This window comes from Sarcophilus harrisii, chromosome 1 (genome assembly GCF_902635505.1).
Source record: "Sarcophilus harrisii chromosome 1, mSarHar1.11, whole genome shotgun sequence".
Lineage (NCBI taxonomy): Eukaryota > Metazoa > Chordata > Mammalia > Dasyuromorphia > Dasyuridae > Sarcophilus > Sarcophilus harrisii.
In genome coordinates this window covers 18,794,953-18,817,851 of record NC_045426.1, presented here as the reverse complement: position 1 = coordinate 18,817,851, position 22,899 = coordinate 18,794,953, and the positions used below count along the sequence as shown (strand labels likewise).

Below are 22,899 nucleotides of genomic sequence, written 5' to 3'. Positions count from 1 at the left end.
ATCACAGAATTTGACAAATAAATATATAAATCAAGACACGGAGCTGAGATACTGTTTTCAATCATAACCCTCACTTTTTTGCCTAATCTTACTATAACATTTCGACAAATATTTAAAAACACAAAAACTTTATATATTTTGCTTGTAAAACAAATCATCTAAAGTCATACTTTAAAACACTGGGAAAAAAATTAAAATTACCTTTTAGTAGAGAAACTTTAGCAAGAGGTTCATTTAGATCTTGGTCATCCATTTGGGCGTCTGGAAAAAAATGACTATTAATATTAGCATTCAAACCATCAGCAGCCAGCCTAACAATAATAAAACAAATAACCAGGAATAACTAACAAGCAATATGTATATACATATTCTTTTTTAAGAAGCTCAAATGAACTAGCATGAAATGCCCTAAAACTTTACCTAGGGAATGACTTGTTTCTATAAATTATGAAACTGGCTTCTACATCAAACAGATCCCAAAGACCCTGACAAACCGAGTAATCTCTATAGTCCTTGACGAAAAAACACAGCTGTCCACAGCACATCCACACTTACCTGTGGTGTCGTCACTGCTCTTTTCCTTACTTGGGCTAAGAGTATCAGACAAATCACACTCCTTTTCTTTCGCTTGATTCTCTGCCGGGGGAAAAGAGGGGGAAAAAAGGAAAAACCTACTAACATCAAATCATTTTGGCAAAACTTATTTCACCCCCACAGTTGTCTCTCTGCAGAGCTCATTAAATGAGTGGAGGCTTCTGGGTCTCCTCCTTTTGCAGCCCTGTTCCAAAATGGAATGTCACTGCTAAGATTAAACACGAATGTGGCTCAGAGCTGGAGCCCAGAGCTCAGGGCTGCTCCCTTGCCAAGTGAAATGCCATGACAACTCACTTTGCTATTGTCAGAAAACCACTCTAACAAAAGAACCAGATTTGCAGAACAACATGGATGAAAAACCCTGACTCAAATAGATAAAGAGCCAAAGCCACAAGACTGAAAATGCCTTGGCAATACTTACTTATAAACTGAAAAAAAAAAAAAAAAAAAAAAGAAAACAAACTCAAAACACTTTCCTTTTAAAGTCAACTCAGTTTAGCACATCATAAATCATCAGCATTTAAAAAAAATTAAGGAGAGCACCACTAAAATACATCCGATTAGTGGAAGCTCATAAAAGGAGCCAGTAACTAGCAAAGTTATGAATTCTCTACCTGGGTCAGGGCTGGCTCTAGGAGGTTTCTCAAGTGAGAGTTCTAAAAATACTAGGGAATAGAAATGATTCCCACACTTCCATTTTCCAAGGATCATTCTGTCTCAACCAAGTTAAAGCCATTATTACGTAGCAGAGAAGCTTTCTTTACCAAATCACATGTTTTATTAGGGGGGAAAAGCACCACTAACAGTGAACTCCAGAGTTTTGTAAAGGTTCCTGGCAATGAATTTTAAGTATTTTGATTATAAAGACTGAGCTTCATGGGTGTGGGAGATTTTGAAAGGAACAACTTCTTACTGGAATCTCTGTTAACAAAGGCAATGCTGCTCAGCCAAAAGGACTGACTGGATCCCAGTCATTTGATTAATTCTTGATTTATTTAAGGAGAACTCTAACTAGGCAGGTAGAGAGTGTGTTTCAAGGACTGACTTCCACATAGTGTATGCATTTTGTGGTCTCTCCAAATAGCTCATCCCTTTCTCTCATAATGTTAGGTGGCCTAATGAAAAGGCCCTGGAGTCAGGAAAGTTGGAGGTGGAATCTTTCCTCAGACATGTATTGTCTGGGCAACCCTAAGTCCCTCAGTTTCTCCTCCTCCATCGTTTCACCTGTAACACGGGCATAATAACAGCACCTACTTGCCAGGGTGACCATGAGGATAAAGTATCTGAGCCAGCCTGCCTTCAGTCCTGCTCCATCTTCCTTCCACCTCCCTCTTCCCAACGGTGTCACCAAGTGGCCTTTCTCTCTATTCCTGAGTCATACGACTCTCCTTCCCTTCCCCTGCCTCAGTCGCTGCCATCCTCCCTCCCTTCAAAACACAGCTCCAACTTCTGCACCAGGCCTTTCCAGGGCCCCCAGACTTTAAGCGACCTCCCTTGTTACTGTGTATTTCTTCTGAAAACACTAATAAAATTATGACAGAACATGTTCTTGAGATGGGGAATGTTTCATTCATTTCCTATTTGTATCCCGTGTACCTACAACAGTCCCTAGAATAGAGGGGTTAAATACACACTTTCTGACTGCTACAAAACCGTGCTCCAGATCACAAATAATAAAAAAAAACTGAGCATGGAGGTTTCACCTCATTCTATGCAACCTGACATGATGACAAGTGACAGGAATATTCGGCCTTGGAGGGGAAGACGAGCACATGGCCCAGCTGTGGAGTGGTTGGACTAGTCTGAATGTAAATGACATCACACAAGTGACCGATCAACCATCCTTTTGGATCAGAAAACCTATTTGGATATAAAGCCATATAGTTTTGGGGGAAGGGGAACAAAATCCTTCTGAACCTGATAAGCAAAGAACCTGATGCAGAGCAGGGGTCCAGCAACCAAGCAATGGTTGAAAACCTAGAGCTGTCAACCTAACTACATTATTTTGTACTGAAAATGAATGACAGACACATGATAACTACAAGATTATGAAGAGAAGATCAGGATTAGAGTCCCAGAAAAAAAATAACAGTCCAGCTTACCATGGGGACTACAAGGGGTGTGGCAAAGACAAAAGGCTCTGGAGCCAAACAAAGAAAACCAGCTCACGAAAAAGGGGACCTAAGGGCGATGGGGCCCCAAGTGTTCAAGGCCCAAGAGAAGGGACATGACAAAAGGTCATGGGAAGGCCCCCTTTCTGGGAGGGAGGGGAGGGGACACAGTAGACACCCCCACCCAGATGTCCCAGGCCCTGGGCAGGGACCAGGCTGAGCTAGCAGGTGGAAGGGAGAAGGGAGAGTGTTCCAAACATGGGGACAATGGATGAACATGCAGAGAGGGTGAGCTGGGTGAGAGGAACAACAAGATAGTGAGTGTCAGGGGAGAAGCTGGTGGAAGAGGCCTGGACAGAGAGCTGGGGGGAGGGGAGACGCTCTGATGCATTTCTGATGTCAAACCAGGGGAGCACCCAGAGCCTCCTTGGGAGGAAGGTGACAGGCTCGGGCTGGGCTTGGGGAAGGTCACTCTGGCAAGTGAAGGAAAGGATAGGAAAAGAGGAGATTTAAGGTTAGGGAGAAAAAACTGCCAGGGGCTGGAGCGGTGCAGCAGGCATCAGGGTATGAGGGAGACTGAGGCTGGGGCTTGGCAAGAGGGGCTGGCCCAGGAGGCCCTGGAGATCAGGGTGGGGCATTTTAATGCAAACAAGATTAAGCGTTGGGATTGGGGACTCGCCAACATGGACATGGTGAGCAATGTCAGGATCCAAGGCAGGTCCGCCTCGGTGTGCACACGGAAGCAGATGGAGGGAGCAGGGAGAGAGGCTCCTGAGGGCACAGCAGCACAGGGGTATGAAGGAGGGAGCATGGAGTCCTTAAGGAAAGAGAGCACCATGAGAGGCAGGAGCTTGGGTAAAACACTTGCAAGGAATGAGCCTCAAAGAAGAGAGGCTGCAGAAGGTCTTGGGAGGGGGAGGGGAGGGAGCGGCAGGAGGGTGTGCAGGGAGCATCCTGATGCTCTTTTGCAGACCACAACTGTGCCATAAAGGGTGCCAGGACTTAGGGAGAGCCAGCAGATGGAGGGGGTTTTCGCTGTGGCTATGGAACAGCCTCCCCAGGGAGCATGGGGAATGAGGACACATGCGAGGAAAGAAGGAAGGGGACGGCAGGGGGTGAGGACAGGAGAACCACGACTTGCTAATAACAAGGCCCAGCTAAAGCACCAGATACCCCAGCCCAAGTCCTGGCTCTGAAAGGCTGCAACCTCGTCCCTTCCCAGACCAGAGGGTTAAGGAAGCCCATACACCATTGATGTTTATCTGCTGCCAATTCTGAAGCAGTTTCTGGCCTTCTGCAGTAGCTGAGCTTTCCTGTGAAATACTGGGGGTGACTTTGCAGCTCCATGTTTCCATGAGACCGTGGGCTCTTTGGAAGCAGGGGCAGCTTTTGTATCCCCCGTGCTTAATACAGTGTCGGGTACACAGCAGGCACTTAATAAATGCCTGCTGACATGCTATGACTCTCTTACAAACTAGAAATCAATGTCCAAGATACCAATTCTACCATGCAGCTAGCACAGATGTCCATGTTCAAGGTCCAAGAAAATGGGACACGACAGGGGCAGCAGTACAAGTTGCTAGCCCATTAGCACTTTACTTTGGACTTTCAGTTTTACTTTCTATTAGATTCATCAGTGTGTGCTATTAGACCATGTTAGTCAAACTCTGGAAATTGGTAAGAATTTCTACAAGTTTTGAATAAAACTGGATTCTTAAGGCTATGCTACATGTTTTCAATAATGAGCCAAAAGCATACTTCCTACCACTCCATTCAAACTGAAACTTAAACAGCAGGAAATTTTTACTGAAGACTTACTAAGGTTTATCCTCTTTTAAAGTGTCAGGCCTTCAAACAAACTTAATTTCTTTTAAATGTTTAAAAAAACCTCTTTTAAGAAGATGAAGTAAAGGCTATTTTAAAATCTGTTCTCATTACCCATCAAGAGGAAATTAGCTACCATATATGCTAAAAATAGTTCACTATTCTGAAACCCAAGCCTTGTGTGCCAGCATGATGCTAGGTATGAGGGCCATATGCATTCTTTTCCCAAATATGGCACTACTTGTTTATAAAAGTTATAAAAGTTAAGAAAAGAAAAGACCACACATTGGAAATAAAAATCAACTTTGAGGGATAAAGCATTAGTCTATCTTCAAATAAAGTAACATTTTTAAAGGCATGATCTTAAATTAAGACAATTTATTTTTTCTATTTGTTAGCATAATTACAGAGTCAATTTCATAATAGGCACAAAGAACTGAAGGACTTTATAGTAATAGCTAAAAATGAAGGTGGTTCTGATCTGAAGAGGAAACTGAGAACCTGACAAAGGCTGCTGAAATTTCCTAGTAAATGAGGTCAAACTAAGAAATTCTAGACCTTGAATGGCTAATGCAAATAATAATAATTTTTTAAAAATCAATTTTAGAACAGTTAATAAAATATGTAACACATATTTTTATATAAAAAAGAAGTAACTAGACTTCAAAAGAAAGATTCTCCTTAATGTCAATTGGCACAGGAACATGATTTAATGTTTTCATTGGCTCATGTTACTTTAATAACCTGTTTGAAACCAATAATAGGCTAAGACAGTAGATGAAGTTCAATATACATACAATTAACTTATTATTCAAGAAACTCTCAAAAACCAAGTAAAATTAAAACACAAAAAAGCTCACCTTTTGAAAGCTTTGTTTCTTCGACCACTTTGGTTAGATGCCCTTCGTCTATGAGCTTGTCTGCCAAAGAAAATAAATGTTACCATCCAAGCTCAAATTGAGCAAGCCTTTCTGTCCGCAGCTATGCAGTTCACATTCCATGACCAAATTTAAAGCTGATAATATTACTCATACTTATTGCCGAGCTCAAACAAAAACTTGTAGCTGGCAGAACGATTCAGACAATGACCGAGCACTCGCACTCGTCTTTAAAATAAAGGAGATAAAACATTTTGCAATATTCTCTTTTCTTTTCATTCAATTTTCACCAGATTTAAAACCTCCAGGTGACAAACATGTTGCTTTTTTCCCCCACAGCTGCTTTTTAAGGAGCTTAAGAATAAATTAATAGCATTACATTAATGAAAGAATATTTCCATAAAAGGTCTCTTAAAAGAAGAAGTTCAGTGCCAACATGTTAAGACTAAATAGGTCATACTTGTTCTACTTTCTCTAATACAGCTGTGCTCAAGGAGCTGAATGAAAGCTACAAGTTTCCAAATTAAGTGGATTTATAAGGGAAGATGGCTATTCAAAAGGAAAAAAGGAGAATCTTTTTATTAAGCACATTTCTATGTGTTTCTCTCTCCCATTTTCCTCAAAGGAAACAACCATTTTTAAGATCAGACTTTTATACATCAGCTTCTCTTAAAAGGCACAATTCTTTTAGATGTCACCAAAATTACTGTACCAGAAATTTGAGTTGTCTTATCTGTACACATAGGCACTGGACAAAAAAAAGGAAAAGGGGAATATGTCTTTTCAAATTCTGGACCTATTTAGAATGTTGGGAATGTTATGATTTTATTCAAAGAAGAATACAGCATACAGAAAACGTATCATCTCCTACCCCTCAAGAATCACCCCTCCTCCAAACCCCAGTTTCTGTTAGGGGTACAGCCCATTCCCCCCATCCAGGCCCTACTTGTTACCACTCTATCACCTCTCACCATTCCTACTTACTGATTGTTTGCCACCCCATGTGGATTTTTCTCCCCATCGGTCCTCTCCTAATCTCTCCCTACCACCTACCTGTTCAGGCCTTCAATAGCTCCTCCCTGGGATACTGTACCAGCAGCCTCAAATCCATCTTTTAGAGGGCTGCCGCCCCACATCTTGATAAAGCATATATGTGAACAAGTCACTGCTCAACAATCTTTAATTATGTCCTATTGCTCCTCTGCCTAATTGCATGAGTCTGGCTCTCTAGTGTGACTTTCAACATTCATTTTGTATTATTACACTTTCCAATTCCTAAATCTTCAACTCCATCTCCTGCCTTTGAGATTCAGCAAAGGATGCCAAATGTCTGGAATCCTTCTCCATTCTCTGCCCCACAAGAGGCCCATTCAGAATCCTGAATTTCCTTTAGGGTTAAGGCTCAGGGATGGCTTTGAGCATTCCCCTAGTTGTTAGGTGTTCTCTTCTTAATCAAATTTTCTAGTATTTATTTAATTTATGTGTAGTATGTCTCCTCCCCTCCAGTAGAAAGCACAATGCCCGCGTATAGGGGCATGGAGCCAATAATGAATGCAAGTCTTCTTGCCCCTAAGGCTGGCCCTATCTGCCATCCACACTGCATCATTATTTTAAAGGCACATTTTTTAAAATGCACAATAGCATTGTCAATAATATGAAGATTTGAGAAAAGACCTTTCAATGGCAAAAACTATATTACAAGCAAATATTTACTTCATTTCTCTACTCGAGATTTTAAAAAATCTTAGCATATGTTGTTTTAGCATAAGAAGTTGCTCACTTATCAAAGCCATTCTAAGGTTTCAAGTCTTATCAGAAGTGTCAGATTTGAGTTCCTGATGGACGATTCAGGTGGATAAATTAAAGGAATCACTACTACAAAAAGATTTGGGAAAGAAGTCTGAACTACAGAAAGAAATTGTGGAGCCTATCCATAATAGGAAAATTATTAAAACCACAGAGGTGACCAAAATTTTCAAAGGGAAAAATGCAGAAAGAAAAAAGAAATTAACATGGTGGAGAAAAAGAATGGTCATCTTTCAGGAGCAAAAGGGGAGTAAGAAGGCTAGAAAAGCAATCACAAGGGTTCTACTGAAAGAGACTGTTCTGCTTTTACAAAGTTGATGAATTCAAGTTCATAAGAGAAAGGTTAATATTGACATTATTTTCTAGAAAACTTGTCTAGCTGATCAATAGTTATAATGGGTTGGAGTCAGAAGTATTGCCTAGGTCTGAGAGCTGTGAAGTCTCCAAGGTCATCCTTCAAACCACTAGACAAAGCATGTTATAAATGATGGAGCAAGAGTCTGGGATGTTATAGACACAAAGCTTCCCAAGAAAAATAATTATGAGAAAAATTACATTATACCATGGATGTCACAATAGTCCAACAAATGAGAAAATACTTAGCATGGCCAATCATATATTGCCTAATACATCTATCAAGACACAGAAGATTAATATATGGAACTAAAAACACTGGTCTTTATCGTAATCCAACAAGATTAAATACTAAAAGGCTATTCCCAGGAACAAGTCATTTTATCTCAGTGTGCCTCAGTTTCCTCCTTTGTAAAATGAGAATACTGGACTAGTCAGGTTCTGAGAATCCTTCCAGATTAAAGATCTATGAACCTATGATAACTACAAATATTCAATGATCATTGCTGGACAGAATTAACATAATAAAAATGACAAACAGTATCCAGATTTATTTACAGCTACTACTGAGTGAACCAAATCTATGTAGATATTCTGACATTTCAGAGAACTAAGACACAAAAAGATCAAAATTCATTAGAAGGGATCAAAAGTCTTGCATCCCAGTGAGTAGCACTATGGATAAAAGGGGGCAGAGCATCTTAAGATGCCAAAGTTTATTCCAAAAAAATAGTTGTGAAATGATTTAGAGCTGGTTACAAAACAGAAAAGCAGCATGACTGTACAGATAGGGTAAGCAAATATATATATTATATAATTATAATTATATATATATAATATTTAATTTTATATATATAATTAAATATATATAATATATATATATATGCCTAGATTTGATAAACAGAGGAATCTAAATTACTTGGAGAAAGATGTCAAATTTTGACAAGGGAAAACAGGAAAGCCAATTTGGAAGAAATAAGCTCAAAAGAAGTGATGAAATTTAGAAAAAAAAAAAAAAAAGAAAGAAAAAAAAGTAGAATGAATAACATATCAGACAGTTTAAGTAACTTTGGTTAGGGGAGAAATTTTTTTCTAAATTTTATCTACACTATTTTTTACCATATGCTCACTTCTGAATATATCTACATACACACCTCTCCCCACGCTTGTGTCATAAAGTGATTAGAAGAAATCCTAACCAAACACGGGAAAGAGAAGACAGAGACAGAAATAGAAAGACATAATTTTAGTTACTTTATAAAATTAAAAAATTTTAACACATAAAAGCAAAGACAAATTAAGGAAAATTATAAAGTAGAAAAGTATTTTCAGTGGTAATCATTGATGCTAGTTTGATATACAAAATAAATAGGAAACAATAGGAAAATACAATACCAGCAACCTTTTCCCAAACTTATTTCCCAGCATACAAAATTGATTTTTTTCAAATTCTAAATTATAAATGAGCCTATGAAAATATACTCCTGATTACTGGGAGGAAGAAACAGCAAAGCAGAACAACTCTGGAGTTTTAACCTCATGTCCTACCAATTGTCCAAAGGAAAAGTCAATCAAAGGAGGACACACTGAGACTGGTAGGGTTGGCTGTACAAGAGTAAAAGAGAGTGTATGAATATGTGTACAGAGAAGTATGGGGGTTATGAGCGGAGAGGAAGTATAGGAGGCTGGGCACCCAGGAAAAGGTTCCCAAAGGGGCGCTAGCCCGTGATGAGCTAACTTTCTACTGCCTGATGGTGACATGCCCCATAGGCCTCGGGGAAGGGAAGAAATTCATCCATGAGAGTTCCACACCCATTAAAAGAACAAAAATATGCTTACACTTTCCTGATGTCTCATCATGGGTGAAAGGAGTATTGGGTTCTTGAAGGCTTTGAGAGGGTGGTACAAGCCCTCCATTGCTTCCTAAATAGAAAGGCTATAAAAAGAGACTCTATAACAAATGGCATACCTTTAATCTTTAAGTAGCCTAGCTCAAAGGCTTACCTTCAAGTCTAAAAAAATGACATTTTTGAGGAATGGAGGACACAATTTAAAGACAGTCAATCAAGGCAGAATAAGAAATGACAGAATGAAACTGAAGATATGCTTAAAGTACAAAAAGCAGTTCTTTTAACAAAGAATCCAAAATCACTAACTCAAACACTTATTATGTGTCTTTTATGTGCTAGTTCAGTTGGAGTAGAAAGTAAAAAGTAAGGAATTATCAGAAACAAGGCTAAAAGGATGGATTAGAGAAGCAAGTTTTATTTTTATCGCAGATCTGAAACCGAAGATTTCAGAATCCAAGCAGTTCAGTCCTATTTTCCAAATCCAAGAAGAGACATCCACTTGGAGAAGGGCAGAACCCAAGCCTGCAGGCAGGGCAGCAACATAGGCTAAGAAGGAAGGATCTGACCAATTAAGAGGTTAAGGCCATGGTCAGATCAGAGAGAGGATCTGAGAACCAAAAGGATAGGGGTATGCTGTGAGTGTGGAGAGAAAGAAAGAAATAGAAGTGTCAGAGCTGCAGCATTGACTTAGCAGCTGGATGATGGTTCTGGGGGACAAAAGTGAGGAATGAGCCAAAGGGATTCTGAAGTATAAGGGACTATAAGGCTGTCTCCCACAAGATAAGTACAAACGGTTCTCAAAACAAGAAATCCAAAGCACTGTGACCAACATGTTAAGTGTAATTCAGATATCAACAACCCAGCAAACTGGCCAAGATGGAACAAGCCCATGCTGGAGGAGTTGTGAATAAACAGGCACGCTCAAGCTCTTATTAATACAACCATTATTCTGGAAAGCAATTGGGAACTACACAAATACAAAGTCATTCTGGCCCAATGATTCTAATGGTCGGACTATTTTTTTAGGAAGCTAATGACAAAAAGAAAGGGTCTGTAAACAACATATTGTAACTCTTTTGTGGTGGTAGCAAAGCATTAGAAACAAAGGAGGCATAAACACAGAGGAAAATGGTTACACAGTATGTTTGTGTGACCATAATGTTTTGTTACTGAGCATGAACATGATTATTACAGAGATATGAACAATTGAAATGAGCCGATACAAAGTAGAGTAGGAAGAGAACCTATAGAATACAAAATCAATGTTGCTATATACCACGGCAATCAAATAGAATGAACAGAAAAACAACCAAAAGTAACCATTAGAGATCTAAGGAGATATCATCCCCATATCCTTCACATACGATGTACAATTATTTTTGATGTTTTTTTTCTTTTTCTCCTTCTACAAAAATTCTGTTTTAAAGGATGGATGGAGAATGGAAGGGAAATATCAAAGAAAATGTAGGTAACAGAAAACCAAAGCACAATATCAGTGGAAAAAAAAACTAACAACCTGAGTACCTTTGAAAGAGGCTGAAAATTCCACATCAGATTAGCAAAATAAGGGAAGCTCAATGAGGGTATACAAAGAAAACCAGCTCAGTTCTGCACCTGCCAATGGGAAATCCATCCCAGAGATCAGACAGAGAGACAATGATGGAGTCAGGCTGAGGGGAAGTTTCCTAGTCTTATTTTGTATCTCAAAAAAAAAAAAAAAAAATTCTGTTAAATATTATTTTTACTTGAAGCACAGTTGAAAGAACTGGCTGCAGAAAATTTCTGAGAATACAGTGAGCAGTCACTCAGGGCAGTGAGACATGGATGGATGAGGTTCAATCTGTGCCAGTGTAGGAAATGCCTCCTTCAATAGGAACACTGATCCAAAGAAATAGCTGCCCACGCAAATGAAGCTGACTCAGACCAACGGCATCAAGAAGTGAGCAATGTGATTTGTGTAAGACAGCCTTCTTTCTCCTCCACTTCCCTACTTCTTTTCTGTATGTAATCTCCCTGTAATGGGAGCACACAAACAAGCACAAAACACGCTTATGATACAACCATCTGGGGATTAAATGTCCCTTGCTCTTTGTCAAGGGCTTTTAAATTTTCCTTTCAGGTCACCCTTTGCCTCTGAACACTTGTTTCTGTTACCAGGATCTTTTCCTTGAAAACTCTCCCTCATGAAAGAGATTAAAGGAATAAGAATAGGCAATGAGGAAGCCAAATTATCACTCTTTGCCGATGACATGATGGAAACTGAATGGATGTCCATCAGTTGGAGAATGGCTGAATAAATTGTGGTATATGAATATTATGGAATATTACTGTTCTGTAAGAAATGACCAACAGGATGATTTCAGAAAGGCCTGGAGAGACTTACACGAACTGATGCTGAGTGAAATGAGCAGGACCAGGAGATCATTATATACTTCAACAACAATACTAGATGATGACCAGTTCTGATGGATCAGGCCATCCTCAGCAACGAGATCAACCAAATCATTTCTAATGGAGCAGTAATGAACTGAACTAGCTATACCCAGAAAAAGAACTCTGGGAGATGACTAAAAACCATTACATTGAATTCCCAATCCCTATATTTATGCACACCTGCATTTTTGATTTCCTTCACAAGTTAATTGTACAATAATTCAGAGTCTGATTCTTTTTGTACAGCAAAATAATGTTTTGGTCATGTATACTTATTGTGTATCTAAGTTATATTTTAATATATTTAACATCTACTGGTCATCCTGCCATTTAGGGGAGGGGGTGGGGGGTGGGGGGTAAGAGGTGAAAAATTGGAACAAGAGGTTTGGCAATTGTTAATGCTGTAAAGTTACCCATGTATATATTCTGTAAATAAAAGGCTATTAAATAAAAAAAAAAAAAAAAAGAAAACTCTCCCTCATTCTTGCCCTGTCCTTTCCCTGACTGTACCTGAGGGGCGCACACATGCTCTACAGGTTCAGTCCCTCTAGCTACAAGACAAAATGAATTTAGCAAAAAAGCAGCTTAGAAAAGTTCAAAGTTTTACAGATAAAAAGACTTCAGTATTCAGTGTGATATTGCCCCCTAAAGGGGAAAAACGCTAAACACAGCAGGACTCTGTAACAGGAAATTAACAAAAAGGCCAAAGGTGTGGAGACATGCAGAGACCATAAATTACTTACTTACATTAACATTATACAGCAAACAAGCCATCTAAGGAGCAAGGGGATGGGGAGGGCAGACAATACCCAAACCTTTAAAGTTAGCAAAGCGTTCCCTCCCATTCCCTCCTATTTCAGAACCTGAGGTTCCTATCCATGTCTTCCTGCAGTTATAGCAGCTACCCAGATCCGATTACCAGTTGGCTAAACAACTCGCAGCCTCGGCCCCATCACCGACCAACTAATACTTGATGGATATAGTCACCATGAGCCACCGGCTCCAAGGGCTTAGTCACTCATGCTTTCCCTACAAATTCATCTTTCCATCAATTCTCATTTTAAGGTGAACAAAACACAAAAACTCACAAGCTGCTTTGGAGTGAAAACTATGACACATGGTTTATACAAAGAAACATGAAACACACCGCATGGGAAAGCATGTTTCCAATGATCTGTGAGCTTTCACTAATAAAACCACTTTTTACACTTCAGATTTTATCAAGCTCACAAATATAAAGTATAAACTACTGTAGGTATTATTAGCATACCCATTTTAGAGATGAGGAAAAAGACACAGAAAGTTTAATGACTTGCACATGGGCTCTCAGATACTCAAGGTTAAAAGCAGTTTTCTACATAGGTCTTCCTGACTCCAAGTCAGGCAACTGACTGACACGTGACTATCTTTAAAATCCTGATTCTCCTAGAATCCCTGGAGAGAGAACCAACAGTTTGGCGGATTCTAGATGGTCATCCCAGCTCATCTAATCAGGGGGAAAGAAGGCTTCACCTGCAGGTCCAACAACCTCTGTGCCTGCTGCCCAAGGACAGACTGGCAAAACAGAGAAGCTGCGGATGACATTGTCGGCCTTAACTCATGTAAATGGACGTGGTGAGGGCACCTATACTGAATAACTCATGAACCACTCAAGGTGGCCAGGTCCTATTCTGGAGCTGCAGGCAGGAAGGTGCCTTCCTTCCTGCAGGAAGGGAATCAAGGAAGAGAATCAAAACTAAAACAATGGGCTGCAATGGGACCCGTTTTATTTTAAATGACATTTACTTACTTCTTCTAAGAGTTCTGGTTTCCTTTATTAGTCAATCTTCTTTTTCTTTCTTTCTTTCTTTTTTTTTTGGGGGGGGGGGGGGGAGGCAATTGGGGTTAAGTGACTTGCCCAGGGACACACAGCCAGGAAGTGTTAAGTGTCTGGACTAGATTTGAACTCAGGTCCTCCTGAATTCAGGGCTGGTGCTCTATCCATTACACTAACTTGTTGCCTCTAGTCTATTTTCTTTGAAAAAAATTAAAGATCTATAGCAAAGAACTGGAAAATTGGAGAATGGTGAAACAAGTTGTGATATATGAAAGTAAAATACGGTATACACAGCAACAAGACTGTCTGATGATCAACTATCATAGACTTGGGTCTTCTCAGCAGTTCAGTGATCCAAGGCAATCCCCAATAAACTTTGGATGAAAAATGCCATCCACATGCAGAGAGTGAATTATGGAAACTGAATGTAAATTAACACATAATATTCTTTTTTTATCCTTCTATTTTTTTTCCCTTGTGGTCTTTCCCTTTTGTTCTATTTTTCTCTTCCAAATGATTCTTATAGAAATATGTAAAAAATGTACAAGTATAACCAAAAAACAAAAAAGAAAAAGTTGTTTTTAAATGACACTAAGGAAAACTTAAATATAAAAAGAAAAAGGGGAATAAGAAAAGGAAAGGAAATTAAACATCATTAATGTTGATGATTTTCACAAAGACACAACGTTAAGTGAAACAATGATTTAGGGACCCATTATTATGGCTGTAAACCTAACAATTTAGAATTTTACAGTTTGAGAACAGAGATTAGTTGTACTGCATTATTTAACTATGATCCTACAAAATGACATAGCTCGGGCAATTTTATATAGCACAAGCCTATATAACCTTTTAAGTTAGACTTCAAGCAGAATTAAATAGGAAATACCAAAAATCTTATTTGTTAGAATAGTTTGATCTAACTAGTCTAAAAATAATAGGATTTATTGGTGCTTAAAATAATTTCAACCATTTTCTAACATGACAGGCTGCGCTGGCCAAAGGGTTCATCCCCATACGGCCCACCTGCTGCTACTAAGCCTTCCAGACTAGGAGAGGGGAGTCCAGGAAAACCTGACTCATTTCAGAAAGGCTTCTCCAAGCAGAAGAGGCTGCCAGGTTAGTGTTCCATGCTCCCAGTTTTGAAGAACTCAGGATTCCCTCACATGATGATGAAGCATTAGTGTCTAGTTCAGCCTCCTCCAGCTTCATACAGATGATTCTCTTGAATGGATAGTATAAGAATACAGTTCTATTTCTTAAAGGAATTCTAGAAGATTTGGTCTCCAGTCCTGGAGCCCATCATTAAAATTAAGATTCACATATGGCCTCATGACCTGACTTGACGTCAGCCTTGCAGCTGTTTTCCTGAGCTTCAGATTCTTTCATTCTTCAGTCTTCCATCAAAGAATAATTTAATCACATATTTCAACCACATTCAAACAGCTACAGGAATTGGAGCTGCTCATTCATCAGGTCCCCCTAAAAATACTCTAAGTAGCCCTGTTCAGGCCATGCTATTTTATAATAGCATTTTTTAAATATTATTTTTATTTTATATTATTATTTTATTATTATATAATTATTATTTTATAATAAGGACCTCATATGAGGGAAAATTAAAGAGAAAGTCCAAGATGGGCCCAATTAAGCCTTAGCTATCTTGGACAACTAAAAGTATTACAGTGAAAATTTAATGTACTATATATATTGGCTATCATTTCTTCATATTAATGGCCAAATTAGTCACTCATGTATTTTTACATAAACATCTCCAAAATCAAATACCCTGTTTTCTCCAATAAGGTGACACACAAAAGATTTGCTTCCAATCATCCAAGATGATGCAATTATCATAAATTTACTGACTTCATGTAAATATTGTCCATTAAAAGATGGCAAGAAACTTTAAAGGAAATTGTACTCTAATGAATGAAAGTTGGGTAATGGGGAAGAGACAGCATTGCAAGAAATCAATGTGAAAGATCTTAGGCTCTAGTGTGCACAAAGATCACTGGAATTCAAAAGAAATTCATTCCTTGATCTATTGAACTTTTATTTTGGGGGAAGAAGAGGAGGATAGGATAAGAAAGGGGGAGGCAACAGGGTTAAATGACTTGCCAAGAGTTACCCAGCTTGGAAGTGTCTGAAGTAATAATATGTGAACTCAGGTTCTCTCATCAACTTCAGGGTTAATGATCTATCTACTGGATTATCTACTTAAAAATTAAATTAATTTAAAAAAAAAAAAAAAAAAAAAAAAAGGAGATCATTGTTTTAAGAAAATCCCTTAACTGTCAAGCAGCAGTATTTTATTTTTGTAATTGAGAAATACTTTTTTTTTTTGCTATCCCATAATTTTTTTGTTTGTTTGTTTTAAAGTTTTTTTATTGACAAAATTTATGGATAGGTAAATTTTCAATACTGACACTTGCAAAATCTTGTGCTCCAAATTTTCCCCTCCCCCCAGCCCTAGATGGCAGGTAATTCAATACATCTTAAATATGTTAAAATATATGTTAAAACCAATATATATATACACACACATATTTATATAGTTATCTTGCTGCATAATAAAAATCAGATCAAGAAGGGAAAAAAACTAAGAAAAAAAAAATGCAAGCAAAAACACCAAAAAGAGTGAAAATGCTATGTTGTGGTTCACACAGTTCCCACAGTCCTCTCTCTGGGTGTAGATGACTCTCTCCATCACACGATTATTGGAACTCATCTGAATCAACTCATTATTGGAAAGAACTATGTTCATCAGAATTGATCATCATATAATCTTGTCGTTTCCATGTATAAAAATAACCTCTTGGTTCTACTCACTTTACTCAGCATCAGTTCCTGTAGGACTCTCCAGGATTCTCTAAAATCATTCTGTTGATCGTTTCTTATAGAACAATAATATTCCATAATATTTATATACCATAACATGTTCAGCCATTCTCCAGTTGAGGGACTTACACTCAGTTTCCAGTTTCTTGGCACTACAAAAAGGGCTGCCACAAACATTTTTGCACATACAGGTCCCTTTCCCCTCCTTTGTGATCTCTTTGAGATACAGGCCCTGGATCACTGCTGGATCAAAAAGTATGCTCAGTTTGAGAACTTTTTGAGCACAGTTCCAAATAAGCAGCCATATTTTAGTAATACTTAGAGTTTTACAAAAAAGAGGGAGAATGAATCTAGAAGGCTACCAGAAATTAGCTATCTACTTAAGTTTAATATCCAGACCATACACAGTAATGCTTTTTGACTCTGAAACCTGGAAGAATTTAAAATTAGCTTCTCAGAAAGTAGGGTCCTAGCCCAAGAACTAAGTATGGCTTTCCAAAACTTAATGACTCATCCCTTCTACTTATATCTCTAATTAATAAATGGGCAAGGGCAGGGAAAGCTGTTGGGACTTTTTCTGGAAGAAAAGGGGAAGTCACTATAGTCACAGTAGGCAAAATATGGCAGAACAAACTAATGGTACAAATATGGGAATTAAAAAGAAAATTAAAATTTAACTAAAAAAAAGATTTAACAAAGACAATAATTAAGTAGAAAATGTCTTCCTTAATATGTCTAATACCTTTAAATAAAAATGTACTGAGTTGCTATGCAACAAGTAATACCTATATCTAAAAACAAACCAGAGCATTCAGCCTTAATCATTACAAACTAAAAGAATGTTTGGTTTTCCGAGGCTGGGATCAACTAGGTTGTAAAGCCAGAATCTGATAATCTACAAAGAGACTAGTTTTCTTTCATTCCAAACATTCTAAACACTTAAAAAGCCTGGTTTCCCTTTCAAGCTAAAAAGAATGGGGGAGGAATGCTATAAAGAAAAAGATTTAATCTTTTCACACTACCTTTTTCTGTGCTCCCATTAATTTTAGGTAAGAGGTCCTCAACTTGTATGCCTAAGATTAAGAAACGGTATCATTGCCTGATCAAAGAAAATACATCTATTTTTTAAACTGATCTACAAGTGACCTAGTATGACTCTGAATTACTTTATGGCTCACAAACTAAACTTCTACATAATGACCTAAATTTCTTAACATACTTATTTAAAAAAATTCATCGGTTTGAACAAATGAAGATCTGAGAAGTACTCAATTATGTAAGAGGCATATATTATATCACAACCACAAAAACGCCCACCTAACAGTTTCTCCAGCAAAAGGCCCCCTAGGGCACTAATATAGATAAACCCAATTCCTTTGAGATATTTCAAAATCCAAGCAGTGAGGCCCTCTGGTGGTAGCTTTGTCTTTTGTTAGGATTCTCCATTAAATCAGTCATTTCCTTTGAAAAGAAAACATTTTGAAATAATCAAGTTGCACTGAGTGACAAAATACAGGTTTAAATATGAAGTTTACTTATACTTTTAGCTCTTTGATAGTTTTCACTTGAAGATTTTCTAAAATTAGAGATAAAACTGCAATAAAAAGGTAGCTTACAGAGCAAAAGAGCAATGCCACTAGACTGTTTTTGCTGGCCCAGCTTACCCTGCAGGGCCATTAGCCGTTCATTGGTGAAGTCATTGTCAGCTTGCAAGGCTTCGATTTTGGCTTGAAGTTCCTGCTCTTTCTCTTCCATTTCATCAATTTTATGCTGCAATTCTTTTTTTTCTGCTTGTCCCTTTTGCTGGATTTCTTCTTGTCTTCCTTCAGCCGCCTTTAAAAGAAAAAAGATAAAGAAATCAACTTGGAAAGATTTAAAATACCTGCATTATCACCTTAAGCTTCTATGTGAAAAGGCAGCCCCTGACTGCCGTGGGTCAGGTGGCCAATGGCAACACTGAAAATACATGAGCCAAGGGCAAAGTCCCCCGTACCCCCAACCCAGGCATTAGATGATTATGTATATGACAATATACTAGGATACAAGGGGAAGAAGTTGTCCCAGTTTTCTCAAAGAATGGATTCCTTGGAGTCCATATTCTTTTCAGTGGCTTTCTCTTGTATATTTCCTCTTTTAAAATTCCCTGCCTTAAGAATCTTGCTGTATCAGTAAGCAAAATACCTAATTTTTTTTTTCTCAGTCCAAACATTTATTACATACCCACAAGTTAATGGGCATTCATTTATATTTTATTACATTTATTAACATTTTATTTTGTATTAATAATTTATTGTTAGTTCATATTTGTGAACATTTATTTATGCTTTACTAAGTGCCCATTATTAATGCCTGCTTCTATAGAGTTTGACCATAGAAATGAAATATAAAGATGAAAAATAAAAGTCGCTGATCACAAGGAATTTAGAACCTCATGAAGGGTTACGAAGAGACAAGTAGACTGTGGCCAATGCAAAGGAGAGGCAGACAAAAAGTGTTCTAAATTCAAAGAGCAAGGGATCATCCACAGGGAAGATGAGCTGGAGAGCAATCTAGAAATGGGCCTCATCTAGTTTGTCACTTGAGGTGTGCGACAAGCCTCAATCAAGAGAAGAAAGAGCCTCAGAAAGATGATGAGTGGTTAGGATGAAGCAGCCTCCTTCTGAGCCCAAATAATCTGCCCTGCGTCAGGCTGCAAAATGAAACACGAAATAGCAAAATCTGTCCAGAAAGATGCAAAGGGCTGGCAGGGGAGGGTGGGCATTATTGTGGGGATAACCGACAGAGAAGTTGGGTAATAAACACATTTGGAAGAAGCAAGGGTCGGAAAGAGATTCTAAAACATGAAGAGGAAGGAAAAAAAGACAGAAAATATTGTGGTAGGAAATTAACAAGGACTTGACAACTCATTAAATGGGGCAAATATTCTACTGTGTTCAAAGAAATAATGAGCAGGAGAATTTCAAAAAACTTTGGAAAGCTAATATGACTAAAGTGAGCAGAACCAGAAGAACACTATGCACTGTAACAGAATATTATTGGCAATACAATGACCCAAGACCATTCCAAAGGATTTATGAGGAAAAATGCTCGTCACCTCCCACAGAAAGAACTGATGCATTTAGAGCAGACCGGAGTGTGCTTTTTAAATTTTTATTTTATTTTATGTTCTCTTTTGCAATAAAGTAATATGAAAATTCTTTGCATGACCACACATGTCTAAGCTATATAAAGTTGCTTGTGTTTTCTAGGAGGATTTAAAGGGAAAGAGGTTATTAAGAACTCAACAATGTTAAAAAAAGGTTTTTTACACGTAACTGAGAAAAAATGAAATAAAAACATTCTTTTGTGGCAAATAAGGGAAAAGAAATATCAAAAATGTCTTCCAAATTTCAAGTTGGGACTAATGAAAAATAATTAAATGATCAAAAGAAAAAGAAAAGTTAGGGGGAGGCAAGGCTGGGGAAACCTAGGAGAGAAGAGCTTGAGTTATTGGCAGGGTATGGGTTATTCTGGTCAAAAACACAAGTCATGTAAGAGCTAGAAAAAACCTCAGAGATTGTCTAGGGCCCTCAGAACATCCTGACCACTTAGGGAAGGAAGAATTGTATGTTTTGCTGAAATATGGAAATGCAAGTATGGAATTAAAGAGCGGCTATAACTAGAAGAGTAATCTGAATAGAGGTGATACTGAATCCTAAAGTCATAAACACTAAAGATTTTATTTACTTTTCTAATAATATTTTATATTTTCAAATGCCATGCAAAAAAAAATCTACATCATTTTAAAAAATTTTAATTTTCAAATTTTCTCCTTCCTCCTCTTGACAGCCACATTCCCTAAGATAATAAACAATGATATAAGTTATATCATATGAAACATATTTTCATATTAGTCATGTTTTAAAAGAAACATACCAATAGAAAATAAATAAATAAACTGTAAAACAGTATGCTTCAATCTGCATTCAGACTTCATCAGTTCTTTCTCTGGATTTAGATGCACCTTCTACTTAATGAGTTCTTTGGAACTGTCTGAGATCACTGTATTTCTGAGAATAGCCGAGTCATTCATAGTTGATTGTCGTATAACATCCTGTTAGTATGTACAATGTCTCCTGGCTCTGTTTGCTTTCACTTTGTATCAGTTCACAATAAGTCTTTCTAAGTTTTTCTGAAATCTACCTGATCATATTACAGATTTTTAATGACTTTTCCACAGGGTTTTCTCTCTGCACTTTTCTGTCACTATCATAAAATTTGTCTCCAGCTTTCAGATATCTGTAATATGTTAAGGCAGAAATCACAAGGATATGCAATTGTCTATGATATTAACTATGTTTACAACTAACTGTCTGTTGACAATCCTGAGGGACACACCTCTAGAGAGCTGAAAACTTACCTTTAGTTTGTCAGAGAGATCTTTAATCTCATTAACCGCTCCATTATATTTATTAGCCAATTCTCTTAATTCTTCCTGAGTCCTTTCATTCATTTCTTTCAGGTGGGTACATTCATCTTCAGTATTACTCAGACTTCGCTGAAATTAAGTCACTCATTTAGAATTAAATAAATTCCCATTTCAACTTATAAAAAAAGAATTAAAATACATTTATTAACTTCTTATGTTGTCTTTAGAGAGGGACAATTAATGTCAAAACGTGGCATACAAAAGCTCATTTTACAGAATACATTAAAAAATGTAAATGGCTTTATATTTATAAGGAAAATTTAAAGGAAGTCAATTTTTCTAATTGCTCTTTTGCATAAATCTAGATTTTCTTTTATCTGAATTCTTCAAAGTAATCACTGGCTGTTGCTTTCAAGTCAGATTAGAATGGAACAAGTCAAGGTAAATGTAAAATGAGCTTCAATAGTTTGAGAAACAAAATTAAATTTACAAGTCTATTCTAAAGCAACATGATTAATAAAACCTAATTTAATTCTGTTTGTCACAAATTAGCAAATGCCATAAAGGACCCCTTATTTGGAGACTGAATTAAATGTTCTGATTTAAATTTAGTTAATACATGTTCTTGGGAGGGTTTCTAATTTTAAATCTGAAAACAAATGGGAAAGAAAGGAAGTTATTGCTTTTATATTCTGTATTTTCAAAATAATTTAATGCTGTTATTGTTTGGCTGTTTCAGTCATGTTCAACTCTTTGTGATCCCATCTGGGGTTTGTTTTTTTTTAGCAATGATACTAAAATGCTTCACCATTTCCCTCCCCAGCTCATTTTAGAGATGAAGAACTAAGGCAAACAGGTGACTTGCCCAAATCACATAGCTAGGAAGAGTCCGAGGCTGGATGTGAACCAACCGGCAACACTTCGTAAGGAACCCTTTCACTTTGGCCCTCCATCTGTCTTTTATTGTCTGGCTTACAGTGGGAAGAGGATAATTCAGGTCCTTCCCATTTCAACAAATATTTGCTAAGCACTTATGACAGACACATGCTGCCAGAGTACAAGATCTGGAATTTTTTGTGGCTCAAGCTAATATTGGTACTGAGGTATCAGGGGAAAAACCTGCCACCCTGTCTGGTCTCCCCTCTCGTCTCCCCACATGCCTTTACCATTACCTCAGAGGAGAAAGAGAAGCCCCACTGCAAAGTAGAGTCAGAGCCTAGCAGGCAGGCCAAACTTATCAACAGGGTACAGGGCTTACAATTCCCCTTTCAGCACTTTCACCCTTTGACTGATGGGAAGCTGTGGTTCATTTATACAGTCAGGCTGTGGAGGATGATGGCAGGCAGGGGACTAGCACTCAAACTCGGCTGTTCCCATCACACCAGAACCTGGGGAATTCAGTGAGCTAAGAACCGAATGTGCTGAGGGTTGTAAGGAAAGTCCCTTGTCCAAAGTTAAGCACCAGAGACTCATGAGCTCATACAAAGAGCAAAGCAAACCGGGACAGCAGTGGTTTCTAAATGGCCATGAGCTTTCCTGCTTAATAATAATGCGTTAAACTCAATCAAAAAGAAACAAACATACCTCAACTTCTGAGAGTTTTCTGACCACTTCTATTTTCTCCTGAAGGACCCGCCTCAGGGACTCTTTGGCTGTCGTCTCATAGTTGTGTTTATCTTCCTGTAATGCTACAAGTTCTTTCCTTAAACTATCTTCTGTCTGATTCTAGGAATGAAACAGTTTTACAAAAGTCAGTCAGTCCATAAGCACACTTTCTAGGCACTTCATGTGCTAGGGACACAAAGGAAAGCCAGAGTTTAAAACAACAACTACATTCATTAGGTAAAGATACAATGAGCACAACCATCTTCAAGCAGCCTCCCTCTCAAATCATTACAGAATGTAATATGTAAGTCTGATGAAGGGGATCTTTAGACAGGGATTTCCTGTGGACTGCACAACCACAGAATGTTTGAAGGCTTGA

At 37.9% G+C, this 22,899-nt stretch overlaps 1 protein-coding gene across 5 annotated transcripts in view; it reads right to left on the bottom strand.

The window, feature by feature from the left end:
* Positions 1-22,899, bottom strand: part of SLMAP (sarcolemma associated protein) — a 128,570-nt gene that overhangs the window by 26,284 nt on the left and 79,387 nt on the right. For 3 of the 5 annotated variants that reach the window (XM_031953148.1, XM_031953144.1, XM_031953162.1), the window contains exons 8-13: positions 22,500-22,640; positions 20,907-21,044; positions 18,172-18,340; positions 5,390-5,449; positions 556-636; positions 202-261 (exon numbers count right to left, since the gene is read on the bottom strand). In XM_031953148.1, the coding sequence (XP_031809008.1) occupies positions 202-261; positions 556-636; positions 5,390-5,449; positions 18,172-18,340; positions 20,907-21,044; positions 22,500-22,640 (649 nt within the window). The remainder of the gene's footprint in view (positions 1-201; positions 262-555; positions 637-5,389; positions 5,450-18,171; positions 18,341-20,906; positions 21,045-22,499; positions 22,641-22,899) is intronic. The other 2 variants (XM_031953153.1, XM_031953172.1) reach the window with 1 other exon arrangement.